Source organism: Heterocephalus glaber, unplaced genomic scaffold (assembly GCF_053883595.1).
Source record: "Heterocephalus glaber isolate CG9 unplaced genomic scaffold, H.glaber_assembly_v1.0 deba00001444, whole genome shotgun sequence".
NCBI classification, from domain to species: domain Eukaryota; kingdom Metazoa; phylum Chordata; class Mammalia; order Rodentia; family Bathyergidae; genus Heterocephalus; species Heterocephalus glaber.
Window position 1 is genome coordinate 12,514,458 of NW_028258297.1, and position 24,600 is coordinate 12,539,057.

The 24,600-nt window shown below is 36.8% G+C and overlaps 1 protein-coding gene across 4 annotated transcripts in view; it reads left to right on the forward strand.

Annotated features, from left to right (window-relative positions):
• Nucleotides 1–24,600, forward strand: part of Itpr2 (inositol 1,4,5-trisphosphate receptor type 2) — a 462,238-nt gene that overhangs the window by 206,095 nt on the left and 231,543 nt on the right. For all 4 annotated transcript variants that reach the window (XM_004845734.4, XM_087213440.1, XM_087213441.1 and 1 more), the window contains 6 exons: nucleotides 3,771–3,860; nucleotides 3,974–4,099; nucleotides 7,865–7,987; nucleotides 8,794–8,994; nucleotides 10,357–10,608; nucleotides 13,149–13,274. In XM_004845734.4, coding sequence (XP_004845791.1) covers nucleotides 3,771–3,860; nucleotides 3,974–4,099; nucleotides 7,865–7,987; nucleotides 8,794–8,994; nucleotides 10,357–10,608; nucleotides 13,149–13,274 — 918 coding nt within the window. The remainder of the gene's footprint in view (nucleotides 1–3,770; nucleotides 3,861–3,973; nucleotides 4,100–7,864; nucleotides 7,988–8,793; nucleotides 8,995–10,356; nucleotides 10,609–13,148; nucleotides 13,275–24,600) is intronic.

A 24,600-nucleotide genomic window follows, 5' to 3' on the forward strand; every position in this document is an offset into this window, starting at 1 on the left:
GCTAGCCTTGATACACTTAAAAAAAGAAATAGAAGAAGAAAACAAAAGATGAGGAGGAACCTCTGTCTCAAGGCAGCATTTCACTCTTTTTGTCTCTGCCTAGAGTCCTGTTGCCTGGCTCATTTCCCCCCTCTTCTTGCTGTCTTGCTTCTGAAACTACTGTTTTATATTATGGTATATATTATACAATTAAAAGTGTAGCTGGCTGTATAAAATTGTTTCATTTATTCCATTAGAGGAAATAAATTTGGGTTGTCCAGGTGACAGGCAGAGGGTATAATAGAATACAAGTACTATCAGGGCACGGTATTTATTCTTCCTCACCATTGTCAAAGGATTGTTTGCACATGTGCGGTTGGCATGGCATGGTTCTCAGTGTTAACATTTTTTTTTTTTCTGAACCTGCTCAGCTCTGGGACCCTGTAGATGTCAGGCTTTTATGTTTTGTGCTTTTCTAATTTTTGGTCATTAGAATAAATTTAGGGCTTTGATTTTGGTCACTGACTTAGGACTAAAGTTGTGTAGGATGTAGAGAATACAGTCGGTTTCTTCCCTTTGTGGAGGAAAGCTCTTTAAACAACTTTCTTTAGAGCATTTTCAGAATAAAAAAAAAGCCTAAGTTTAGTTACATAGTTTATGTATCTCTTAAATTCCCCTGATCACTCCTTTGGAATTATCCAGATGTTCTATGGATTGATACTTTGTTCAGCTGAATTATTTTCTAAAATTAAAAGAGATTATTTATTGAAATCTCCAGTGCTGGTTCTTGTGTTGACTGCTGGAAATTTAAAATTAAAATCATTATTCTTCATAATTCCCTTCTTAACATGGTTTAGCAATATCTATATCTTCCCCCAGGTTCAACTAAAGACCATAACTTTTTGTAATTTAGTACATTTTGCCCAAGATTACTTTTTCTTAAAACGAGACTGTTGATTTTTCTTCAGGGCACTGTTTTGAAAAAACAGCCTAAAATATATGTGCCGAAGCTTTGCCTGTCTTTTTAACTGCTTTCTTTAAAGTTGACATGTATCAGAGAGATCTTTTTACCTTAGGAGGTTTGTCAACCTTTAGACATGATAATATCTTAATCCTGGTTTGTGGTATAGATTTAGTTTTCTTTAATATTTCTTCATTCCAGAAAAAAATGAAATGGTCTTTAAAAATTCAGCCTCCACCTTTGTGACCAGAAAAAAAAATTTTGATTATATTTCTGGGTTTCTAATTTCTACTTCTCATCAATAAGTTATTTTGATATCAAATAGAAACTGTATTTGTCTCATTCTCTGATCTCTAGTCTTTCCATTTCAATAGTTTGATTTATCTTTGCCACTTGGATTGCCTTTCCTCATCTACATTGGTTTCAATTACATAAATTGCTAATATTTTCCTCTATAACTTTTTAGGATTCACTAAATATTTAGTGTCTTATGGATAATATCTCATCCCCCCTCTTTTTAACCTGGAATGCAGTTGGACTATTCTCCCTTCACTCTTACTATTTATTATGATAGATGAGGAACCAGCCCTAGAATCTCTATTAGTAAAGTTTACAAGGCTTTCACTATTTGTTTCTGTTTCCTTTTGCAGTTCCAGTTCTATTGAATGAAAGAGATGTATGATTAAAGGGTAGAAGGTAATGATGTCATAAGAAAACAAGTAGAATAGAGTCTAGCAAAAATGGGAACGAGCCATGGAGTCAAATGTGGAAGAAAGTGTTCATAATTATGAGTCATTGGTATGTAAAGCAACTTTAGGACAGTTTCGCGTAGACGATTCTTTTGGGGTTATTGGTGGGAGCAATAATCTGAGAGGCCAGACCACTTCCCAGGATGGGGCAAATTGTTGAAAGTGCTTGGAGAATCTCAACCTGCCCATATTTTCCGACATGAGAATGAGTCAGTAGAAGGTAGAAAATGCTGTGCATAGGAAACAGGGGTATAGCAGGAAGAGGGGAAGAGGAGACGGATTTCAAAATCCATGCATTAGAAGTTTTATTCTCTGTGACATGGGAGGGAAGGTAGACAGGTTAGTTGGTGATGCTGGATATTTCCAGGTGGAAATGAAGAAATGTCATTTAGAGGAACTTCTGTCTGCTACAAATTGAAGCAGGGATCACCTGCTAAAGTGGCATTCAGACTGAGAACCTTGCACCGTATTTGCCAGAAGAGAAGCAAAAGAGGAAGGCAAAAGTGACCCATGAGTGGTGCTGGTTTAACATGGATCTGGTCACTCTGAGGCTTGAAGCCCCCATCAGAATTGACTATCAAGGACAGTAGTTTTTTCTTTCTTGGTTCGTGTTAATTTTGTGATATATCGTGGATCACAGTAGGAAAACCAGCTGAGGACAAATGAAATTATAACAGCTGGCCTCATGTACCTTCATCATTTCTTCTTGAGCTTATTCAGAGATCCCTTTTAACTCTGAGAGTCCAACACCATTATAACCAGAAATTTAGGTTATTTTTTGACCCAAGTTGGATTTGACAGTCATCCCAAGGGCAATTTTATACTTACTATAAACCTGTCAGGTAAGTGCTTCACCTTTTGCAACAGGCACTGTCAGTCCTTGCCATTTTCTGTCCACCATATGCTTGTTCGTGCTGCAAGACCTTTGGCTGAAGTGACTTGTTCAACTGACAGGTCTTCCTCTGCCCGCTCATGCGTCCCTTATGCTTAACTAGGTAGTTTCTGCCTTTGAAGACCTTGGCTTACACTTGACCTCACTCATAAAGCTGTCTGAACCTGTAGCTGTTCTCTTTTTTTCAATTGTGAATTGTTTTCAGTTCAAATCTTTTGTTGTTTCTCCCTGTTATCTTAGGTAGTCTGTAATTTTCTTGGGAGAGGGAGCATATCTTCTCTGTCTTTTACATCTGTTCGCCATAGTCTTTTATCAGTCACATGTTAAGTCTTAATACTTCCTGTAAAGGGAAGTGTTTGTAATGGGTGGATTTTTTATATGGTGATGCCAATAGTGGATATTTAAAAAACATGTACACTCCTCATATTTGCTTTTTACTGTTGTGCTTCAGACACCGACTGTTATAATGCAGTATTTTTGGCTTTTCAGGTATTCTTAATAAGCAAATATTATTTTTAGTTCAAGTTTTATTTTCCTTTTTGAATTTTGATGGCTCTGTACATACTTGGTTGGCCTCTAGTCATGACTCTTGAGGCTGTCATGGTAATGTGGCAGAGAATCCCTGGGTTAAGTTGTTCTTTCCTCCCTTCCCTACGATGTACTGTTGTGATATGCTCCTCACTCTTTATTTCCTTACGCTTTATCCCTGATGATAAAATTATATCTTTTATGACTTGGACTTTTCCTGTTCCTTTTCCAGTAGGCAATATAAACCATGCTATGCCTGAAATGTATACATATATTTGTATATATATGTGTATATATATATACACACACACCAACCATATGTATAACTTTGTGAAAATTTTAATTCATTAATTATTAATAACAGCATTTATCTTGTAATTTGGTTCATAGTAGGTTGTGGTAATTTATATAGCTCAAGGAACTTTTTTTTTTGGTACCAGGGATCTAACTCAGGTCCTTGCATTTGCAAGGCAGACGGCGGCACCACTGAGCTAAATCCCTGATCCTCAAGGAACTTTTTATCCAATAAGAAAGCACCAAAAAAGAACCCCCCATTCAGGTTGAAAAATTTATTACAAAATAATACCAACTTTAAATTATTTATTGCAGATTATTACAAAGCTATGTATGGCATAAAAATATATATTTGTGTTTATTTTAGGAATCAAACATTTTAAGTCCAGTACAAGATGGGACAAAGACACCGCAGATCGACAGCAATAAGAGCAATAACTATCGGATTGTGAAGGAGGTCAGCAGATATAAGATATTTTAACATAGGTTTACATTTGCATGACAAATACTGTTTTGCTTATACTTAAATCGCTATTTTTTTGTATTTAATGCTTTCCCTTTTTTTAAAAGATTTTGATTAGGCTCAGTAAACTTTGTGTACAGAATAAAAAGTGTCGGAATCAACACCAACGGTTACTGAAAAATATGGGGGCCCATTCCGTGGTGTTGGATCTTCTGCAAATACCCTATGAAAAGGTTTGTCTTCAATAACTTTTGTCTTTATCTTTTTACTTCAATACAATTTCATATGTGTAGCAACGTTATAAAGAAGTTTTGTCCCCCCCTTAACTATTTGAGAGTAAGTCCTTCATCCTTGAGCCCTTTCACGTGTATTTCACAGAGACAAGATCAGGGACGTGCTACATGTAACCATCTGCAGCTTTCCTCGCCAGGAGGGAGACACAACTTAACTGCCACCTCGTCCCACACCCATTCAGATTTCTCTTGTTGTCCAGACAAGTTGTGTTAGAAACATACACCGTGTTGTTATCATATCTATTTAAATCTCATGCCAGAAGGCTCATGTTACTTTTACAGATACTTTTGCAGATAGCCAGTTACCTTGAAGGATGTCCCTGAATTTGTACCACTTGTTTCTTCATGTGACTAAATTCAGTAATGTAATTTTGGCAGGAATATTACAGAAAGATGCTAAGTTCCTTTCCTTGCCTCCTACTAGGTGGTACATGGTTTTGATTTATCCTGTTACTAATGATGTCCACTTTGGTTGCTTGATTTTCTGTCTGGATTCTCCATTGAGAAGTATTCATTTTCCCTTTATAATTAGTACTTTGTGGAGAGATTCTGTGAAACTAAGTAAATGTCCCATTCTTTATCTTAACTTTCAATTCATTCACTTATTGTTATCAGTATGGACATGTGGATGCTAATTTTATTCAGTAAGTTATAATAGGTTTCCATTGTAATTTTCTTTCACAGATTATTCTAGATTTGACCAATGAAGCCACTTCAAGCTAGATTCCTTATCCTGTAACACTCCCTCTTCATTCTGTGGGTGCTTTCTTGCACAATAAAATATTCCAGAATCAACTTGTTTTCTTCTTGCTCCAACCCAGTTTGTCAGGAAGCCCATGTTCTATTTGGTGCAGAGTGCCGTTTAGAAAGAGAGTTCTGAGAACAGAGTGTGCTTATTGCTATCTGGGTGTTACCCTTCCAGTCTTCTAAATAGACAGAGCCAGGAAATATGCATATGGGTGTGTGTAGGTGTGCACGTATGCACACACATACACATAAATACATACACACAGTATATACAAATTACATTTATTTTCTTATCTACCTATACATATTGAAAGACATGATTTTATACCCATAGCTCTAATTTCAAAACCATGGGACTCATTTTAGTTTCTCCTTTCCCATACTGCATGTCCATTCCTTAACAGTGGGAGACTTGCCCTCCCATTATCTACAGCATGGCTACCTGTTTATCAATATCTTGTATAAAACTACACTATAGTCTTCTGTCACGCTACTGTCATGCCTCCCTGTGAATACCTTCATACCCTACTGAGTCTCTGATACACAGCCTCTGGGAGGGTGGCCCTTCCCCTCCTTTGGGTGCCAGCACACCAGGCCACCTTTCTGTGAGGATGCTCACCCCATTTGGGCTTTCAATGGGTTGCCTGCCCCCTTCCCAATGTGGTTACTTTTAATTTATGTAAAATTGTAAGTTATACCATTCCTAAGCTGGCATAATTCAAGCTATGGCAAAGAAAACAATAGAAGAGTTATTGAAAGACAACAAAAGATATCAAATCCTTAGTGTTTATTATCCACATTATTTTTCCTGATCTTATAACACGGACATGGGCACATAATCTATTCCCCTCTTCATATAATATAACTGAAGCACTGAGGATATTGATCCTACTTTCTTCTTATCTGTTTGCTCGGTTTTAATAGCTAGATTGTTTAGAAACAAAGAATAAGATGGAAGTTCTAAAGAAACATGAATGCAGTAGTCCTGATGATGTTCTTCAGTGGCCAGTGTTGGGTGGGAATTAGATGTTTCTGTGGCTGAAGTGTTTTTATAGTCTTCTAACTATTTCTCAATTATCCAGGTAAAAGAGCTACTAGATTTTGAAATTTAAAATTCCCAGTTTTGGGGTTATGAATGGAGGGGTTTTTTTTCTATTTAATAGGCTATTTCAGTGATGGTGACTCTTTTTGAGCTTTCAGTGATAACAAACAGCCCGCTATGGCACGCATGCCATAGGTTTGCCATCATTGATCTACTTAATTTATTCATATTTTAAATATGAAGAAATGGTCTATTAGTGACTATGGGCTTCTTATTTAGTTATAGTGGCATAATCTATAAACCCTTACTTTAGAAAAAAAGAAAATGTTTAATTCATGTAATATAGTCTGGCACTCAATGCATGACTCCCTTTGGGAAGTTTGACATGAACTGCATGAACAATAATGATAATCATCTGTACATGAAAATTTTAGACTTCCACCTTTAAGAAGAGAATTTTTCGTTCTCTCTGAATTAATTTCGAGGCCTACGTTTTGCAAAATGATGGTGGAAAGGGAACAACATATGTTAAGAGGAGAACAGCAAAGTCTTTGTAAATAGGGAAGGGTGGAGGGGGTGAAGGGAGGGCCGGGGAATGGGGAAAAAATAAGAACCAAGCTGCATCATGTAAACGTACAAGATCCCAATGATGAAGGTAACTGTATTGTACACCTAAAACGTACCAATAAACTTAATGAAAAACAAAAAAAGAAATCCACTAAGAATGTAAACAAAGCAAAGAAGATAATACTAAATTATCTGTGGGGAAACTGAAAGGACTGGATGGTGGAGGAGAAGCTTGGGCTGAACTGTGAAAAAAGGGGTGGGTGTTGCTCAGCAGACAAGAGTGGGAAAGACATTTGAGCCAGACCCATGACCCATAAAAAAGCCCAGCACAGAAGCTCAGTAAAGGTTTGGACCCTCATGAAAATAGCATGAACAGGATGGCGTACAGGAGGGGCCATGGGTCTTATAAGAGAAAGCTGTGTTATCAGGGCTGGGAGCCTGCTCCTACTGCACAGGAAATAGGAAAGTACTGATGTGTTATGAACAGACCCTTGATGTAACTGTGGTGTGTTTTAGAAAGGCAATTCTGGCAGTGATATGGAGGGAAAAGTTTTGAAACAAAATTTGAAAAGGGGAATGAAAAGACTGATCTGGACACTATTTTGTAGTTGTGGTTATGATTCTGGCTGATTTCTGTAGAGCAACTTAATTTAGGGTAATGGGACCTAAAACGTACAGGAGAGTGACTTTCTAGGAAATAGAGTCCTTTGAATATAATATCAAATGATTTTAAAACTATAGTGGTACCTTGGCTTACGAATTTTGTGAATTTGGAGAAGATGGCCGCATTTGTGTTTATGTGGGAGAGATGGCCACAGTCATGTTTGTTACCAGATGTGTAGTTTGCAAACAGAAGCAAAATTGCGCCAAACACTTTTGTTTGTGAACTGAATTGTTTGCAAGCACAAGTGTTGGTGAACTGAAGTATTACTGTATGCCTTGAGTATGAATAAAATAGTCATTTTCAAAAAAAAAAGAGGACAGCAAGAAGGAGGGGAAAGAGAAGGCGAGATAATAAAGGAAAAAAGAGTAAGAGGAAGGAAGGACAGAGGAGGTGTGGGGTGAGGCAGAGGAGGAGGAGATGGTTGTGCCCGGAAATCTGGTAGACAGTCTTAAGACTGGGGAGAAAGGATCCGCTGGGAAACAACAGGAACAAATACAAGGAAAAATAAGGAGAGGCCGATAAAGATGTAGAATGTGGGGAGGAGAGACAGCAAGGGTTACTGGGAGAGGGGGAACATAAAGGGGAGGCAGAGGAAAAGTGTATGTGGGTAAGAGGACGTATTTTTCGATAGTATTTGTGTTTAGGTTTGTTTCTCTGTATCATGTGCTGTCCTATTGACTTACAGAATGATGAAAAGATGAATGAAGTAATGAATCTGGCCCACATATTCCTCCAAAATTTTTGTCGGGGAAATCCACAGAATCAAGTTCTTCTTCATAAACATCTGAATTTGTTTTTAAATCCTGGTGTAAGTATTCTTGTGACCACTGAAATTTATAGTAAAGTGTGTGTAAAATTTATTTGGGTAGCATTAATTAATAGAATTTTATTAGTCTTGGCCACTTTGTTTTTTCCTTATAGAGATTCTCTTCCTAAAATTGATTAGCTTTTTATTTCCATTAAGAACACTTTTAAAATTACACTAATTTTATATGTTAGTGACAATTTCAGTTACATGTATATAGTTTAATGTTACAAAAACAATATGGCTGAACATAGAATCAACTTGATGATACAACGAATAAGATAAACATGGAAAACTCAAAAATGGAGTTGACTCTGGTCTGTTAAATGTATTTAAGCAGATCTTTAGGAAGAATTAATGTTGAATAATAAGTAATAAAACTAATCTCAAGAACAGTGTTTTTGTAAATAGGGGGGCTGGGGGGGTGGAAGGGAAGGAAAGGGAAGGGAAAAAACAGGAACCAAAATGTATCATGTACAGGTACAAATTCCCAATAATGAATGTGATCATAATGTTTACCTACAGTGTACCAATGAACTTAATGGAATAATAATAAAAAAAGAACACTGTTGCTGACACACTGTACTTGAAGAGTGTAAGCTCCTTTCTGTACTAAATTCCCTTGTGAGTTAAATTTCTTTTGATGGTTTATGACCTCACTGCATTTTGTGGAAGGCATGTACAGATAATTCACTGTGGCTTTGCATAGATTATAAAGCTGGTCACAACCAGGCAACTGAGTCTGAGTTCTGTAGAATAGAAAATGGATCTTGTCATCATTACAAGGGCGCGTTCCTCTCTCTGCCTAGCTCCTTGAAGCAGAGACCATGCGGTACATCTTCATGAACAATTACCATCTGTGCAATGAGATCAGTGAGAGAGTGGTGCAGCATTTTGTGCATTGCATCGAGACACATGGCCGCCACGTGGAGTACCTGAGGTTTCTGCAAACAATTGTAAAAGCAGATGGTAAATATGTGAAGAAATGCCAGGATATGGTCATGACAGAGGTACGTTCTCAATTTGCATTGTATCCATTTCCCGTAAACAGTATGTTCTAATATGTATTTTCTATTAATTAAAGGTGGGAAAAAAACCATAACATAGGTTTGGAAAATTATTTAAATGAGTCATGACTACTTAAGTATAAATATATTTTGTTCTAGTCTAGTGAAGCAACACAGGTGCAACTTGAATTTATGATTTTCTGAGTTTTCCCTTTTGATCCATTGTGAATTTGGGTATGTTGAATAATGGGTAAAATCTTATTTCATATGAGCATTTGGAGTTAAAGAGGCAAAATGTTATGTTTTTACTTTTTCGGTAATACAGTGAAGAGAGAAATTTTCCCATGCCTTTGTTGCTCTGTTTCTGACATATAGAATGGGTGTCCTTTGCCGTTATTTGCTAGAACTTTGAAGGGACCCAACATAATGAATTCAAACTACTCGCCTGTGCTTTATTGCAATAGGTAAAACTTGCTATTTAGTTTAAGAATTTATTTTAAAAAAATGAGTGATGTTCTTTATTTTGCCCTTTTGATTTTCGTGTTTGACATTGAGTGAGATTTTCCTAATGAGTAAGTTTTGAGGAACCAAGCTCGAGGCCCCGGGGACCTGGGGGCCCAAGGAGTCCACTGGGTGAACCACTGCTCTGTGGTGGAATGCCTGTCCAGTGGCCTGTGTGCATTAAGCAGCTTCCACCCACAGCTAGCAGACAGTCATACAGCAGACTATGTTGGTATGAGGACATTTTCATAATTATATGCCTTTAGTTTGGGAATGGAAGATGTTTCCATATTGATTCAATGTCCATTCCTCCTGCCATTTAGAAATTTTAACATTAACTCAGCTTAAGGCTTTCAAGTTTTATAGGTATATTCTTATTATTAACATTGTAAGAAACATTACAATAAACTTATAAAATTTACCTTTCTTAAATGTATATTTGCATTTATATTAGTTCTTTATTGTGTATAAATGTGTGGGAGCTAATTTGATTTTATATTCACCAAGGAAAGAATTGGAAAACAATTTTACTTTTTATTTTGAAACATGTTCTCACTATGCTGCTGACCTACCCAGGCTGGGCTAGAATTTGTGATCCTCCTGCCTCAGTGTGTCAGAGTGCTGAGATCACAGATGTGTGCCACCATGTCTGGCTCCTGCCTGGTTTTGATAGGTTTTGTAACAGGTCACTTGGCATATGATTATCATCTTTTCACCATGCTGCCTTGGCGTAGCTCTGCATTTTCAGTATTACTTATGGTTTTACAAAGAGATACACATGTTTTCAGATAGGTCAAGCCTTTGGAAATAATTTCAAGAACGAACATTTGGACTGCTATGTAGATTCTCTTCTTATCATTTCAGTTGATAAATGGGGGTGAAGATGTGCTGATATTTTACAATGATAGAGCATCATTTCCAATCCTTCTCCACATGATGTGTTCAGAGAGAGACCGAGGGGATGACAGTGGCCCCTTAGCCTACCATATCACTCTTGTGGAGTTGCTGGCAGCGTGCACAGAGGGAAAAAACGTGTACACCGAAATCAAGTGCAATTCCCTTCTGCCCTTGGACGACATAGTGAGGGTGGTCACTCACGATGACTGCATCCCTGAGGTAAGCCTGGCCAAAGCATAGCAGCCCCACACTGTCCTTAATGTTTAAAGTTCACTGAAGTACCAGTGGTCCCCCATGGTAGCTAATATTTATTAATGAGATCAGATATTTAGTCAAGGAATTGTATTTAGCTCTATGACTCAGAAAATTTAAAAGAACATACAAAGTCTGCATTTAGCTATAAGAAGTTATGGAGGAGAATCAACCGTTTTAAAGTATTTCCAGTTTGTTAATTGGAAGCTGCTACAGATGTCTCCTAACTTCTGAACATAGCAGTGGCTGCAAACAAAGACACATTTACTTGTAGTCTCTAGTATGTTTTTGAGCATTAAACAAGTGCTTCTTAAATGTTGGAGTCATTGATGGGAGATGCTAGGATAGTCTTGTAGGATCCAATATCAGACACCACAGGTTTATCTTGCCTTTATGAATAGAGTCATTCTTGAAAATATGCTCACACATTTTGCTGTATTTATACATCCTCCTTTGCCCTCTCTCCTATTTTGGCTCTGATGATAGGAAAAAAAATCTTCAGCAGAAGCTGGTTATCTGCCAACAGGGTTCTATTAATGAGGCTTCCAGGAATGTACATTGTAATAATTTCTTTCAATTGTGGTGTATTATTGCAAAGTTTATAAACATGTGGTACACTGAAAATATTATGGAACCAAACATTTTAAATCACAGTAACTTAAAAAGGTGTCAGGGAAGATTAACTTCCCTGTTTCCAAAAAGTCCTATGTAGGGATGGACTTGGAAGAATATTTTTGTGGAACTTTGTGGAACTACTGACACCTCAGTCCAAGGGTACTTCAAGCTTTGATTGGTTGGAAACAAAATGGCAGCGAGAGTACGTATAGTTCAGTGAGGAAATCCATAGCTTCTGTCCCTATGTGAGGTGCTAGTCTTGGCTGTGCCTTGTCCCTCGTTCAGCTCCCTCTGAGGATACCATCCATGGTCACCAGTGTAACCTTTTCTTTTCACCCTTCAGATCTTCTTCTGGGACAAGTGCCCTGCCTTCCCTTAGTGGCATCTAGAAGAATCCATAGTATGGAACATGGTTTTTTACTTAACAAATGTCTTTAGCCCTCTTACTCTTGCCCAAAATTGTAAACTCTGGGAGGTAACAGCTAGAGCTCTTTCTGGTCACCATCGTATTGTCTGAACCAGAGCCCATGCTCAGTAACTGGGTTTTGAATGCATGAAGAAATGAATTGAAGAATGAGTCAAAATCCTGGATCCATTACTTCCCAGTTGAGTCACTGACCCTGATAGGCTACTTAACCTTTCCAGTCTTCGATTTCCATAATCTTAAAGTGAAGTAATTATACTTATGTGCCTCATAGGATTTTCAGAGGATTCAATTAAATAAGATAATATATACTAAATGCCAAGGACCCTTGGCACATAGAAAACACTGACTGTCGGCTGCTGTGAGATCCTGATGCTGGGCTGCCTGGCTCAGCTGTCTCCCCACCCTGTGACTTTTGATTGACACAGGCCTCTGCCATTGACAGTTTGTCTGGACCCCAGTCAGATAGAAGGAAATTCCTAGGGCATAAAAACTGACCCTGTACTTCACGAATTTTAATTTGGATTCCATGCATCCCTTGTAATGATTGTCATGATTTTTTATGTATATGCATTTTTTAAGATTTATGATATTTATTATATTTTTGAAAGAAGCAAAGAAAAAAAAAAGCAACAACTATTCCCCTATGTGCTTTAGAAATGCTATGCATTGGTGACTCATCCTAGTCTTTTATGCAGAATTTTTCTAATTCTAGAAAATAATTTTACCACATCTTAAAATAATACAGTTTGGGGATAAGCTGTGAGCCAGTTTTTTTTCAGGACTGGTAATATAAATTTTTTAAATGTCAATGTATTATTTTGTCAACATATTTAAACAATACAGTAAGAAACTGTTGGTTGCAAGTAACAGAAACCAAATTAAACTAGTTTAAATAAGAAAAAGAATTTCATTGGCTCTTGTACTTGGGAATTTGAAGGACAGTTGTTCAGGTGGGTCTAGAGGTTCAAACAGTGTCAGTATTCTTTCATCTCTTGTTTCTTTGTGCTTTGCCTCATTCTTTTCTTTAGGCATGATTTTCCTGTATTCACCTGTAGGAGATGATTTAATATATTTTAAGTTTATCATGTTTTGCTTAGGTGGAAAGGGAGAGAGAGAGAGAGAGAGAGAGAGAGAGAGAGAGAGAGAGAGAGAGAGAGAGAGAGAGAGAAATTGAGAGCACACTTTTGACTCCTAAGATGATGGGCTTGGTTTGAGGAAAATGCTCACTGTCACACCAAATACTGGGCTTAGGGAAATGGAATACTGTATTAGGTTCTGTGTTCACTGCCTAGGTCTGGGTGGGTCACCTTAGCAAAAGAAGAGACATGAGAATGCTTTCTGGGTAGATACAGAACATACCAAAATCTTCTATAGGAATGACATAGATTTGATGTAGCATTTCATAAGTGGTATTTGAAGGCAGTAAATAAAGAAATGAAATTTCTTTTATTTGAAACTTGCACAGGTTAAAATTGCTTATGTGAACTTTGTTAATCATTGTTATGTTGACACTGAAGTGGAAATGAAAGAAATCTACACAAGTAACCACATTTGGAAATTATTTGAGAACTTCTTGGTGGATATGGCAAGGGTAAGTTATAGTTTAACTATTAAATGCTATTCAACTTTAGGAAGGTCATATATATATATATATTGATCAAACAATATTAAACATCTGGATAGAAATCTACAATGAAACGAATGACCTTTTGATTCAGTCTATTATATTCATGTAGTTGTAAGTGAGCTTCACCTGATTTTGAGATTTAATGAGTTAATATACACACAATGCCTAGTATAAGGTGCATAGCAAAGGATAAAGTATTCATTTTCTGTCTTTTCAAATGACTATATCTGTCTGTTATTAAATGGAACTTCAATAGGCTTTTTACCTTGATTAGAGAAGACATGTGGCAGAGATCAATTTGTATTCAGCTGCCTACCGTGAGTACAATGAAAGCTCAGAAGGAAAAGGCCCCGAGAGACCTCAGCGCCTGCTTTCAGGCAGATAGGAGCTTGGCCCCACTTCTCAGGACTGACCATTGCTCACTGTTGCCTAACCAGTCTTTGTTGGAAGCTCACTCTAATAATTTAATCATCTGTTTTTACTCATGTCAGAAACATCATATTGTTCTTTTTATTCTGAGTCCATTTCTTCTTGTTTTTCTGGAAAGGAGAGGGATTCAGGGAGGACATGTACAGCTGGCTGGTACTTTCTAGAGACGGTCTAGCATATGTTTTTTTCCCCCTTTGTTAATACTGAGTAAATTAATGAATAAAAAAAGGAAAGAGTGGATTTTCTTGGTAGATAGCTCTTAATTTTCTTTAGCACATGTTCGCCTTTTCTTTTGTGTGCTGTAGAATTATAATAGCCAAGATCTATTATTTTAGTTTTTAAAAAATCCATTCTAGTTTTCCCTTTAAAGTGATGAAACATGAAATTAAGTTAAATAAGGGTTCCTCTACTGATGAGCATGTATAGACACCTTCTTAGACCTGCTATAAATTATGGTAACCTGTCCCAGTCCCTTTGACCTTCATATATGCCTGAGTGCTACTAGCTTCATGAGTTAAGGTACAGCTGTATTTGAAGGAGAATTAGTGAGGTCCCTATTTCTATCATTCTACAGAATGGATACTCTTATGTTAGCTCACAGCCTCCCTACCACCCATGCTAGAGGGGGAGATGGCGAAGTAGATATAATAAAATATCAACTATAAAATTGAGTATTCAAGAACACCCTTGGTTAAGTCAGTGAATCGTATGTTACTTTAGTACATGGTGTCTTTTTATTTAGTCAGAGCTTCCAAGTGAAACACATTTATTTTACCTTTGGTGTCGTATAACATGTGAGATTGTTACTAAGTTCAAGTACATGAGATGTAGATAGTTCCTGTTTGACATCATTTCTGTGCAATTAGAAGTAAATCTGTACCTGTAGCAAAATCATCTTTCTTTTTATAGCATTGATCATATTACTCATATTCCTTCTCATTGGATTTGTGAAAACTTGGCATCTGACCTGCCACAAGAATGTTCCGAGTCCCTGAAGTAAAGGATGGATTCTGTGCCGGTGACTGAGCTTTAAAACGGCACGTGCAGAGGGATTTTAAAGAGATGAGACTGATTTGCCCAGTTGCACAGTATTACTGACTGAAGATAAGCTTCAGAGAGTCCAAGGTCACATTCCAGGCAGCTGAGTTCTAAAGCTAAAAGGATCTCGTTTTTTTTTTTTAATCAGAGAAAGCTGATGATGACTGCCATTGACCATGCCACCTTGGAAACACCCTCCATTGATGTTGCCATAAGACAAAATTATATAGGTTTATGTTCTGAAAAAAAGTAGGCATGTAGAAGTGTTCAGAATTTTGACTGAGCAGATAATTCATGTTATTTTTACTGTGACGGCTTTAGGGGAATTTCAAGATCTTCATGGCCTATTCACTCTTCATGTTTAACTACAGAAGCTTAACTATGTTGCAAAAGTGCTTTTCCTTCTTGTTTTCTGCTTCTTTATATTTGGAAATGGGAGCTCTCTAATCCTTTCAACAAGTTTGATAAGAAATCACCCTTTCCCCTTCACAGAAGGAAAAGTAAATCTGACTTTCCATATCTGGGATTTTTTTATCTCCCCCTCCAGAAGAATTAAAATATTACTACAAATTTGCAAATTCAAGATACAAAAATAAGTGTGGTTAAGGGTGTGGAATATGGCCTTCTAGGCAGACTTGCTGCTTCCTCGATACAGATTGCTGACCCTGCCTCAGAGTTTCTGAGTCAGGACCATAGAGTCTTGACATTTTTTACAAATTCCTACAGGATGCTGCAGCTGGTCCAAGGACCATACTTTGAGAATCATTGTAGTATTTAGAGCATGTTGGTTGGGAGAAGGGATTTCAAAGCAATTAGGAAGATCAAAGTTCAAGGACACTGCTTTTTACTAGCTTGGTTATCTTGGACAAGATACTCAATCCTCCTGACCCTGAGTTTTCTTATCTATAAAATTACTACAATAATAACACATTCATTGTTAGATTCCTGGGAATATTCAGTGAAATAATGCACATGATACTTTTGACACATATTGGCACCTAGTAAGAGAATTAATAACATCTTCTACATCATCATCACCATATTATTACAAGGTTACATGGATAGACCCTTGTAAGGAATTTTAAGAAGCTTCTCCAGGACATATTCTAAATAATAATATTAAAGATAACCAAAGGGAAGACCACCCAGTTTAGATAAGAGGTAGAAACCATGTCCTTGCAGCTGGACTATGTGGTAGTAAATATTGATGTGAATTGCCACAGAGAACATGAATCCAATTCAGAGGTTACAACAAAATGATGAAATCCTAGAACAGTTGATTTACATCAGTGACAAATGGTGAAGAGAGTGTGGAGGAAGGCACACTTGATAACTTGGATATACAGACTCACAGAAGAGATTAGTAGTCCTATCATTCAACGTTATGTCCAGTTCATAGTCTTCAACACCCACCTGGATATTTTTATTACCGATTTCAAAGCCCCTTTGGGCTTTATTATGGCACAACTTTATTATCCAAAGCTCTTATAGTGAGTCAGTTTTTATTTTTATAATTTTAGCTTGATCTTCCTTCTCCAGCAGCATTGAACAATTCAGTTAAGCAAAGATGTAAGCGCTTACTACAACAACGTAGCCTCCTTGCTAGCAGTCTACTTTGAAATTATGAAATTGTGTAATTTACAGGAACTTAAGATGTTCTAGATTGGCCTCATAATTTTCCCTGTGGGTTTCAGAGACATACTTTGCTAGGTGATTCTCCTAGCTTGTTATAAAGTAGGGTGCCTCTTTCCCTAACAGCTTCTCAAATATTTTATAACAGCTCACATGACTTCCAGAACTTTCTTCACACCTTTCAGTTGCTTTCCTTCTCATGTGGTTTCTGGGATCTTTGTCTTCATATCTTTTGGTTCCCTCTAGTCTTTCCGTGTCTATTTAAGGAGGAGATGGGACGCAGGGCTTTATGTAGGGTCTAGGCAGCACAGTTACATTTTAGCAATAACTGGAGAGAAGTTTTATCTAAAAGGCAAATGAGATATTAACATACGAGGTCACTCATACCTTCCACCTTTTTTTCCCTGGTTCTCTAGAGTCAGCACTACTGGGGGTTTTTGTTTGCTCTTTAAACTCTCTGAGTAGCCATCTCTTTTAGTATCCTTCAGTTTCTTGTTTGTATTTCCTTGTCTTTTATCTTCTTATAGCCAATATAAGAAAATCTTTTCCAAAAGATAGTTTTAAATAAACGGATACTAGACTGTTTCACATACTTATTTCATTCTGATTTCCTGACACAGAGAGTGTCCATGGCCTGTAAATACACCAGATTCAGGCAGGCAGCAAAGTTAGTAGACCCGTGAAAAATTGTTATATTGTCTTTCAGAGCATTTGACCACAACCCACTTTGATCTATGTTCTAATGCAGCTAAAATTGGTGTTTGTAGGGCAGAAATGCTTTTCTTTGGCTTTATGACTGATTGTTGTTGCAAAGTCAGGGGACTTAGTCATTATTAGAAAGCACATGGAAGGGGGTGGATGATAATCAATGTTAACCTCCAACTTCAATATTTTTTGAAGATGTTCCCAATTTTGCTGTCAGTTTCCGTATCCTAATAATGATCAACAGCATTCTCAGTAATGTACTGGCAGAATGAAATTAGACCAAGAAATAATTTAGGCGGTTCACTTAACCCAGTGTCAGGTCATTTTTCCATCTGTCATTGCTTAACAAGACAAATCAGGGTATTTTGTTTTCACAGAAGATCCCTGGAACCACTGACTATCTTTACTAAACTAATGAAAGAGGTTGGAGGAAGGAATAAACAAGAATTTATATATACTTTGAAACACATTTCCCCAGTTCTTTCATTAGGTAGGATTAAATAGATTTTACAGAATTTTCTTGACTTTCTTAAGTTAAATTAACTACTGTAAGCATTATTTGAGTTTTTTTCATATGGCCTTATTAGCTAGCACATTGCAAGGAAGTGAAAAAGTATAAAGCATTACATAACTTTTATTTTTGGTGTAGTATCTTTCCTTCAACTGTAATGTTATTTGGCTCATTAAGTTTCATGCTACATTATAATGATGCTTCCCACTTGGACTGAACACCTGTTTAGGTGTTCTTGATGTTTGGTTTGTTGTTCCCTATCCTGCATCTTACTGCCTGCTATTTCAATTATTAGCCGTATTCATCATAGTTGGTTGGTTCCTTCTTCAAACACTTCTTCCCTTTGCCCCACGATCAGCCCCATCCTGTCTTTCTTCCAGCTCAGTAGCCACTCCTTCATCTCTTGTTTATTTCCTCAGCACCTTCTCAACTTCTAAATATTGAGGTGCACCAGACTCACATGTTGAACTTGATTCCATCTCTGACCATAGTCACTTCCTTGCTGATCTCAACTCTCTCATAAATGTAGTGCCAGGTGGATTGAAACTCAGGCCCGCCGCTTGATGTCCAGCCCCACATATATAACTGTCTACATGACATTCCCACTTGATATCTGACTTCAAACTCCTTATTCGTTAAAACACTGTACTGCAAAACACTTCCTTTTCAAGTCTTCAGCATCTCAAAAAATGGCAGTCTCATTATTCACTGGAAGCGTTCAGGCAAAACATCTTGGTGTCACCTGTAAAGTTTATCTTCTTCCACTCTATTTGTAGTCCTTCAGCAAATTCTGCAGACAGAGTATCCAAAATATCCCAAATGTGGCCAGTTATGAAACACTTCCATTCTTACTATCCTGATCCAAGGTACTATTATCTCTCATCTGGAGCAGGAAGAGGAAAAAGAAAAGAGGAGGGAGGAAGAGGAGGAGGTTGGTTCAGATCATGCCTCTGTCCCTTTAAAGACTTTTTGTTTTACCCAGAGTAAAACTCCTGCATGATCTGGCCTTTGTTCTGCTTCACCTGTACTTGTCTTTGTATTCTCTTTTTCTCATCTCCAGGTAGCTCTCCATTCCATCTAGGAGCCTTCTTGCTGCTCCTCCAAACACTCTCCCATCTCAGTACCTTTGCATTTTCTTGGGATGCTTGACCCAGGGGTCTCTTCAGGACTTCTCCTCTTTTTTAAGGTCTCTGCTTAAAGGCACCTTGTTGGAGAGCCCCTCCCTGACCACTCTGTGGTAAGCCCCTCTTCCTTCTCCTCCTCTAAACTCGATGGAACTCACAACCACCAGAACTTTCTTTATGTATTTGTATTGGTTTTAGAAGAAACAAATGAAGGGCAGGGATTTTTGTCTGTTTCCCTCCCTGTTGTATACTTCACCTAGAGCAGGATCTCTCACATCATCGGTGTCCTGTGACTGTGGAATAAATAAATAAATGTCATCTGAAGTTAAGTATGCTTAAAGAGGGATCTAAAAACAAAGCAAGTGTAGTCTAAGCACAGAATTAAGTGGACATAACAGTGAAATGAAGCAGTCAGAAACAGATATATATGATCATAATATATAATAAAAATTACTACTCATTCATGAGAAGGGACAGGTTATTTCCAGGGATCAGTTAACATTTTCTATAAAGAGCAGAATAATAAATATTCCAATTTTGTATGCTACTGTCACAACTATTATAGAAATTACTATAAGTTAAGGAGCATTGATAATATGTAACTTAATAGCTATAGCTAGATTTGACCCATGAGCCATAGTTTGTGGTCCTTTAATTATTAAATTCACAACGTAAACTTCATTAGAATTGTGAATTTTGTATATTTTATTCACTGATGGATCCTAAGTGTATAAAACTTTCTTGGCCTGGAATAGGCATTCAAAAAAATTGTTCATCAAGTTAAGTCAAAATGATTGTTGAAGACATTTACTGTTTGAGGTTAAATGAACTCATGTCACATAATAGCAGTAAACCCACTGGATTTTTAAATGAAAATAAAAAAGAAAAGTAGATGGATAGTTATCTGACCTTGGATGAGAAAGGCCTTTTGAAGCCTAACAGCAGTGGATAAAATTGGCCAAGAAAAAACAGACATTTCTCTGCTTGAAAATTTAATACTTAAGTACATAAAACATCATAAATTAAAAATTTAAAAGAACATCAAAATGGAAAAAAGTTACTATACTTTTTTAAAAAGATAGTGAGTATCATACGAAAAATTTATACTTAGGGCCGGGGATTTAGCTCAGTGGTTTTGCCGCCTGCTGCACAAGCAGAAGGACCCGAGTTTGATCCCCGGTACCAAAAAAAAAAAAAAAAAAAGAATTTGTACACATGGTCAGGGGCTGTGGTGCAGGTCTGTAATCCCAGCACTGAGGAGGCTGAGGCAGAAGGGTTATGAGTTAGAGGCCAGGCTGGGGCTACATAGTGAGCCTCTGTCTCAAGTAATATAAATAAATACATGCTTAAATAAATATATAAATAAATAAATTTTAAAACATTTATATGCATTGGTAAGAAAACACTAACAATCTAATAGGAAAGTGGACAAAATATGTATTGTCATTTATAGACAAGGAAGCGCAAGTAGTTAATAAATCTCTAAAAAATGTTCAAATGTTAGTAACTTAAAAATATGTGAAAAAGGGAAATAACATCCAATTTTGAACCATTCAAGTTGTAAGCATGAAAAGATACTATTAAATGTTATCTTTAATATTATTTAATATTATGTTTTAGGTTTGCATTTACATACCTAGTAGAAGAAAGTACAGTATAATTTTATACAGTCTTTCTGAAAAGCATTTTGGTGATGCATGAAAAAAATCCCCTTTATACCTTTTTAATGTTTTACATAATTTACCTTCCAAGAATCTGTCCTTGGGAAATAATTAGAAATGCAAGAAAATCAATAATTTTTGGTCAAAGATGATCATCCACTTATTTTGTGATAATATACAGTAGCAAATAGCTTAAATATTTAACAGTAGAAAAATTGTGTTAAATAACTTACATATCTATAAGATGAATGTTAGTGTCACTGAGATTTTTTTTTTTTTTGGTACTGGAGATCGAACTCGGGACCTTGTGCTTGCGAGGCAGGCGCCAGAACCACTGAGCTAAATCCCTGGTGCTGAGATTATTTTTTGAAGGTTTCCATCACGTGAAATGCTAACGATAATGTGTTGAGTAAAAAAAGGAGGATATAGAACTGATTATCTGGAGTGATTTCAGTTATATAAAAAATATACACTGCAGCACAAAAAGATTAGAAGATATAAAAATGTTAACCATGGTTCATCTGAATTGTAGAACTGTGGATAATTTTTGTTTTCCATTTTGTATTTTTGTATTTTTTCAGAGTTCCTATAGTTAACATATATTGATATTAAGAAAATGTTTTTAAAAAAATAAATTTAGATTTGTAAGAGAGCCAAGTGTATGAGCTGATGATTCATGTAAAAAGGGAGATATGGGAAACAAGTACTTGGAGAAGTTTTGGTCTCATAAATGAAGAAATACAAATTAAAATAAAAAAGATAGCCTCCCATTTTTAGAGGAACATTTTTGCTGTCCTTGAGGCAGACCGAAGTGCATCTTAGGATGTATGTCCTGTGGTCTGTGTAACCCAAAGTATGTTCCAAGCACTAGAGTGTCCCCGCCTGGAGGCTAGCCACTTGCCACACTGGGCTTTGTAAATTTAAATTTGAACTAGGAGTAATGAAATAACATTTAGAAATCCAGTCCTCAGTTGCACCAGCTACATGTCAAGCGCTCAGAAAGCACGCATATCTATGGCTTCTGTATTGGACATCACAGATTAGGAAGTTTCTGTCGTTGTAGAAAATTCTGAGAAGCACTGCTCCAGTATGAAATTTATTTGACAAAACTGTCATCTTTGGAAGGGTAGCAGTCACTTTGAGAGCAGAAGAGAGGAGAGACATTATATGTGCCAGCAAGGAATTCAGACATAATTATTTCTGAAAACTTCACTTAGTATCTGTTTATTCAGCAAATAATTTAAAAATATGTATCAGGTGCTGAGATGCCACACATCCAGTGATGAGCCAGATAGACCAGTTCCTGGTGTCCAGGAATATATTGCTCTTCTTCCAGAAATCTCCATGGCTGCTTCTTCCTTCACTTCTTCATCAAAATATTGCTTTTTTAAAAAAAATTCTTTTATTGGTACATTGTAGGTATACAACACAATTACATTTTTCATTGGGAATTGTACCTTTACATGATACATCTTGGTTCTTATTTTTTCCCCATTCCTAGCCCACCCTTCCCTATTTACAAAGACTTTATTTCCGTTTTTTCCATTTCTCATCATTTTTCCTTTCCCTTCTTTCCTTTCCCCTGCCCCTCCCACTACCCCTACCCCTTTGGACCTTTTCTTCCTATTTTGCATTATCGATTATTCATTCTAATCATTGGTACATTTTAGGTGTACAATATAATGACATTCATCATTGGAAATTTGCACCTTTAAATAGTTTCTCTTGGTTCTTATTTTTCACCCTTGCCCAGCCCTCCCTTCAACCCGTCCATTCCTCCCTATTTACAAAGATTTTGTTCCTATTTTTCCATTTTCTCATATTAATCCCATTCCCTTCTATCCTTTCCCTTTGCCCCTTTTCTTCCTATTTCACATTACATACATTTTATTTCACATACATACATTTATTTCACATTACATACATTTTAGTCCTTATTTACACTTTCAGTTTCTCACACCAGAGAAACTATTCGGTATTTATACATGTGTGTCCTATTTATTTCACTTAAGAGTATTGCCTCAATGTGCATCCACTTAGCTACAAATGTCTCTAATTTCTCATTTTTTATGGCTGAGTAGTACTCCATTTTATAAAAAAACCACATTTTCTTTATCCAGTCTCCAGTTGATGGGCATTTGGACTGTTACAAACTGTCCTGCTATGAACATGGGCGCACATATATCACTGTGGTATGATTCTTTTAATTCTTTGGGGAAGATCCCCAGCAGTGGAATAGAGGCTTTTTTTTTGATACAGGGTCTCACTACACATTTCAGGCTGGGCTTGAACTCACTGTGGTAACCCAGGCTGGCCTCGAACTCCTGGTTATCCTCCTGCCTCAGGCTCCAGAATGCTAGGATTACAGGAGTGTGCCACCACACCCCAAAATGTTGCTTTATAGAGAAATGCTATCCAAGCAATTTAAATAAATAGCAACCTACGGCCCTCCCTGGCCCTCTGGCAGCATTCTGTCTACCACTTGCACCTCTTCTCTATTGCTTATTATTCTCTTTCTTTCTCTCTCAACCATTGAATTTTTATGTTTGTCTATTTGTGTCTCTCTTCATTAGAATAAAGGTTCTAATATAAAGAAGGACTTTGATTTGGTTCACTAATGTAATTCCTAGTCCAGTACTTAGCTTTAATTTAATAATTTATGATCCCATATGCTAGGCCATGAAGTTTGACCAGTGAATAGCAAAATTCATCTGGAGATAGAATAAGGCAGATATCTCAGAAGATGGATTTTTTAAAAGTTGTGAAACATGACAAACAGAACCACTTCATTTTCATGAACAGTATTAAAATATAAAAATCGATGATGTGTACTAGAGGCTTAGGGAGAGAATCATTAGTGACACACTGTAAGACAAACCTTAAGTAACTTAAAAGTGAGGCAAGAAGTTACTAGTTAATAAATGTTTGGAGGACAGTTGAGTATTAGTATGGAAAAATATCAGAATGTATAAGTTAGGTCACCTATAGCATAAAATTCCAGAGAGTTTAAAGTTAAAAACTGGAATAAAAATGTAGACTATTCTTTTCCTTTGTAGAAGGAAAGTTTTGTCTTACTTATATTAAATAAATAGTATTGATCAAAAGAAGTAATAGTGCCAGAATGTTAAAACTCGGTTCACATAAGGAAAGACAATGAAATAAATATGCTAAAGACTCAGAATGTGAAATCTGAAAACAGCTTATGAAAAGTGTATTAAACTGATACATAATCTGTAGTCATTATCCAGGCTTTTGTAAAGTGGTTTAGAAGGTCTGAATTGCTTGCACATGGAAGAAAATAGAAATGAAATGAATATATGAAAAGTATGCAGCCTTGTTAGCAATGTAAGTAATGCAAAATAATATAACTCTTAAGTATTATTAAATGGACAAAACTATCATTTGTAGGTAGAGCAGTCAGTTCAGGTAAGAAACAGCACATTCCAAGAAATGTGGGTGCAGACAAAGGAACCGAGAAGGGATAGGAGAGCACCCAGGAATTGAGGACAAGGTAGAGCTGTCACCTCCAGGACTGAATGAAGCAAAGGACAGCCAGTGCTCCTGGGGCCTGGGGAGCCTGGACACATGGAGGAAGGGCTCAGAAGAGGCTGGAACCAAAGACCATGAGCCCTCTGCAGGGAGAGGAGAAGGGGATGGAGCAGAGCCAGCAAAGGTTGCAGACTTTCTCCTTTTCTTCTTCTCTCTGATCTCCTGCCAGTGCCTCACATTACCTGACCCCAGTCAGAGCTTGAGAGCAACAGCTGGCTGGTGGGCATGCAGGAACATCCTATGCATCTGTAGATAACTTGTGGACGGCATTGGAAAGTTATTATTTTGAGGATCAACTCAGAAAGCAATTAAAAATTGTCTGCACACCCTCATCTGGTGATTCTTCCTTTGGGGAAATAGACCACCAAAATCTGAAAGTAAAATCAGCAATTGTACACAATTCCTTATAATAGCTAAATAAATAAATAGTTAAATAAATCCCCACAAAAGACTAGCAAGAAGGAAATCACTAAAAAAATGATTTGTAATTTTGCTAATGTGTACCTTACTTAACTCATTCCAAAAATAGATTAAAGCATGTTGGTGCATTAAAATGATGGAATAAATATATAGCCCTTTAAAATAAGTTTTAGATAATGACAGTACATGGAAATGTTTTATAGGAAATAATATCATGTCAT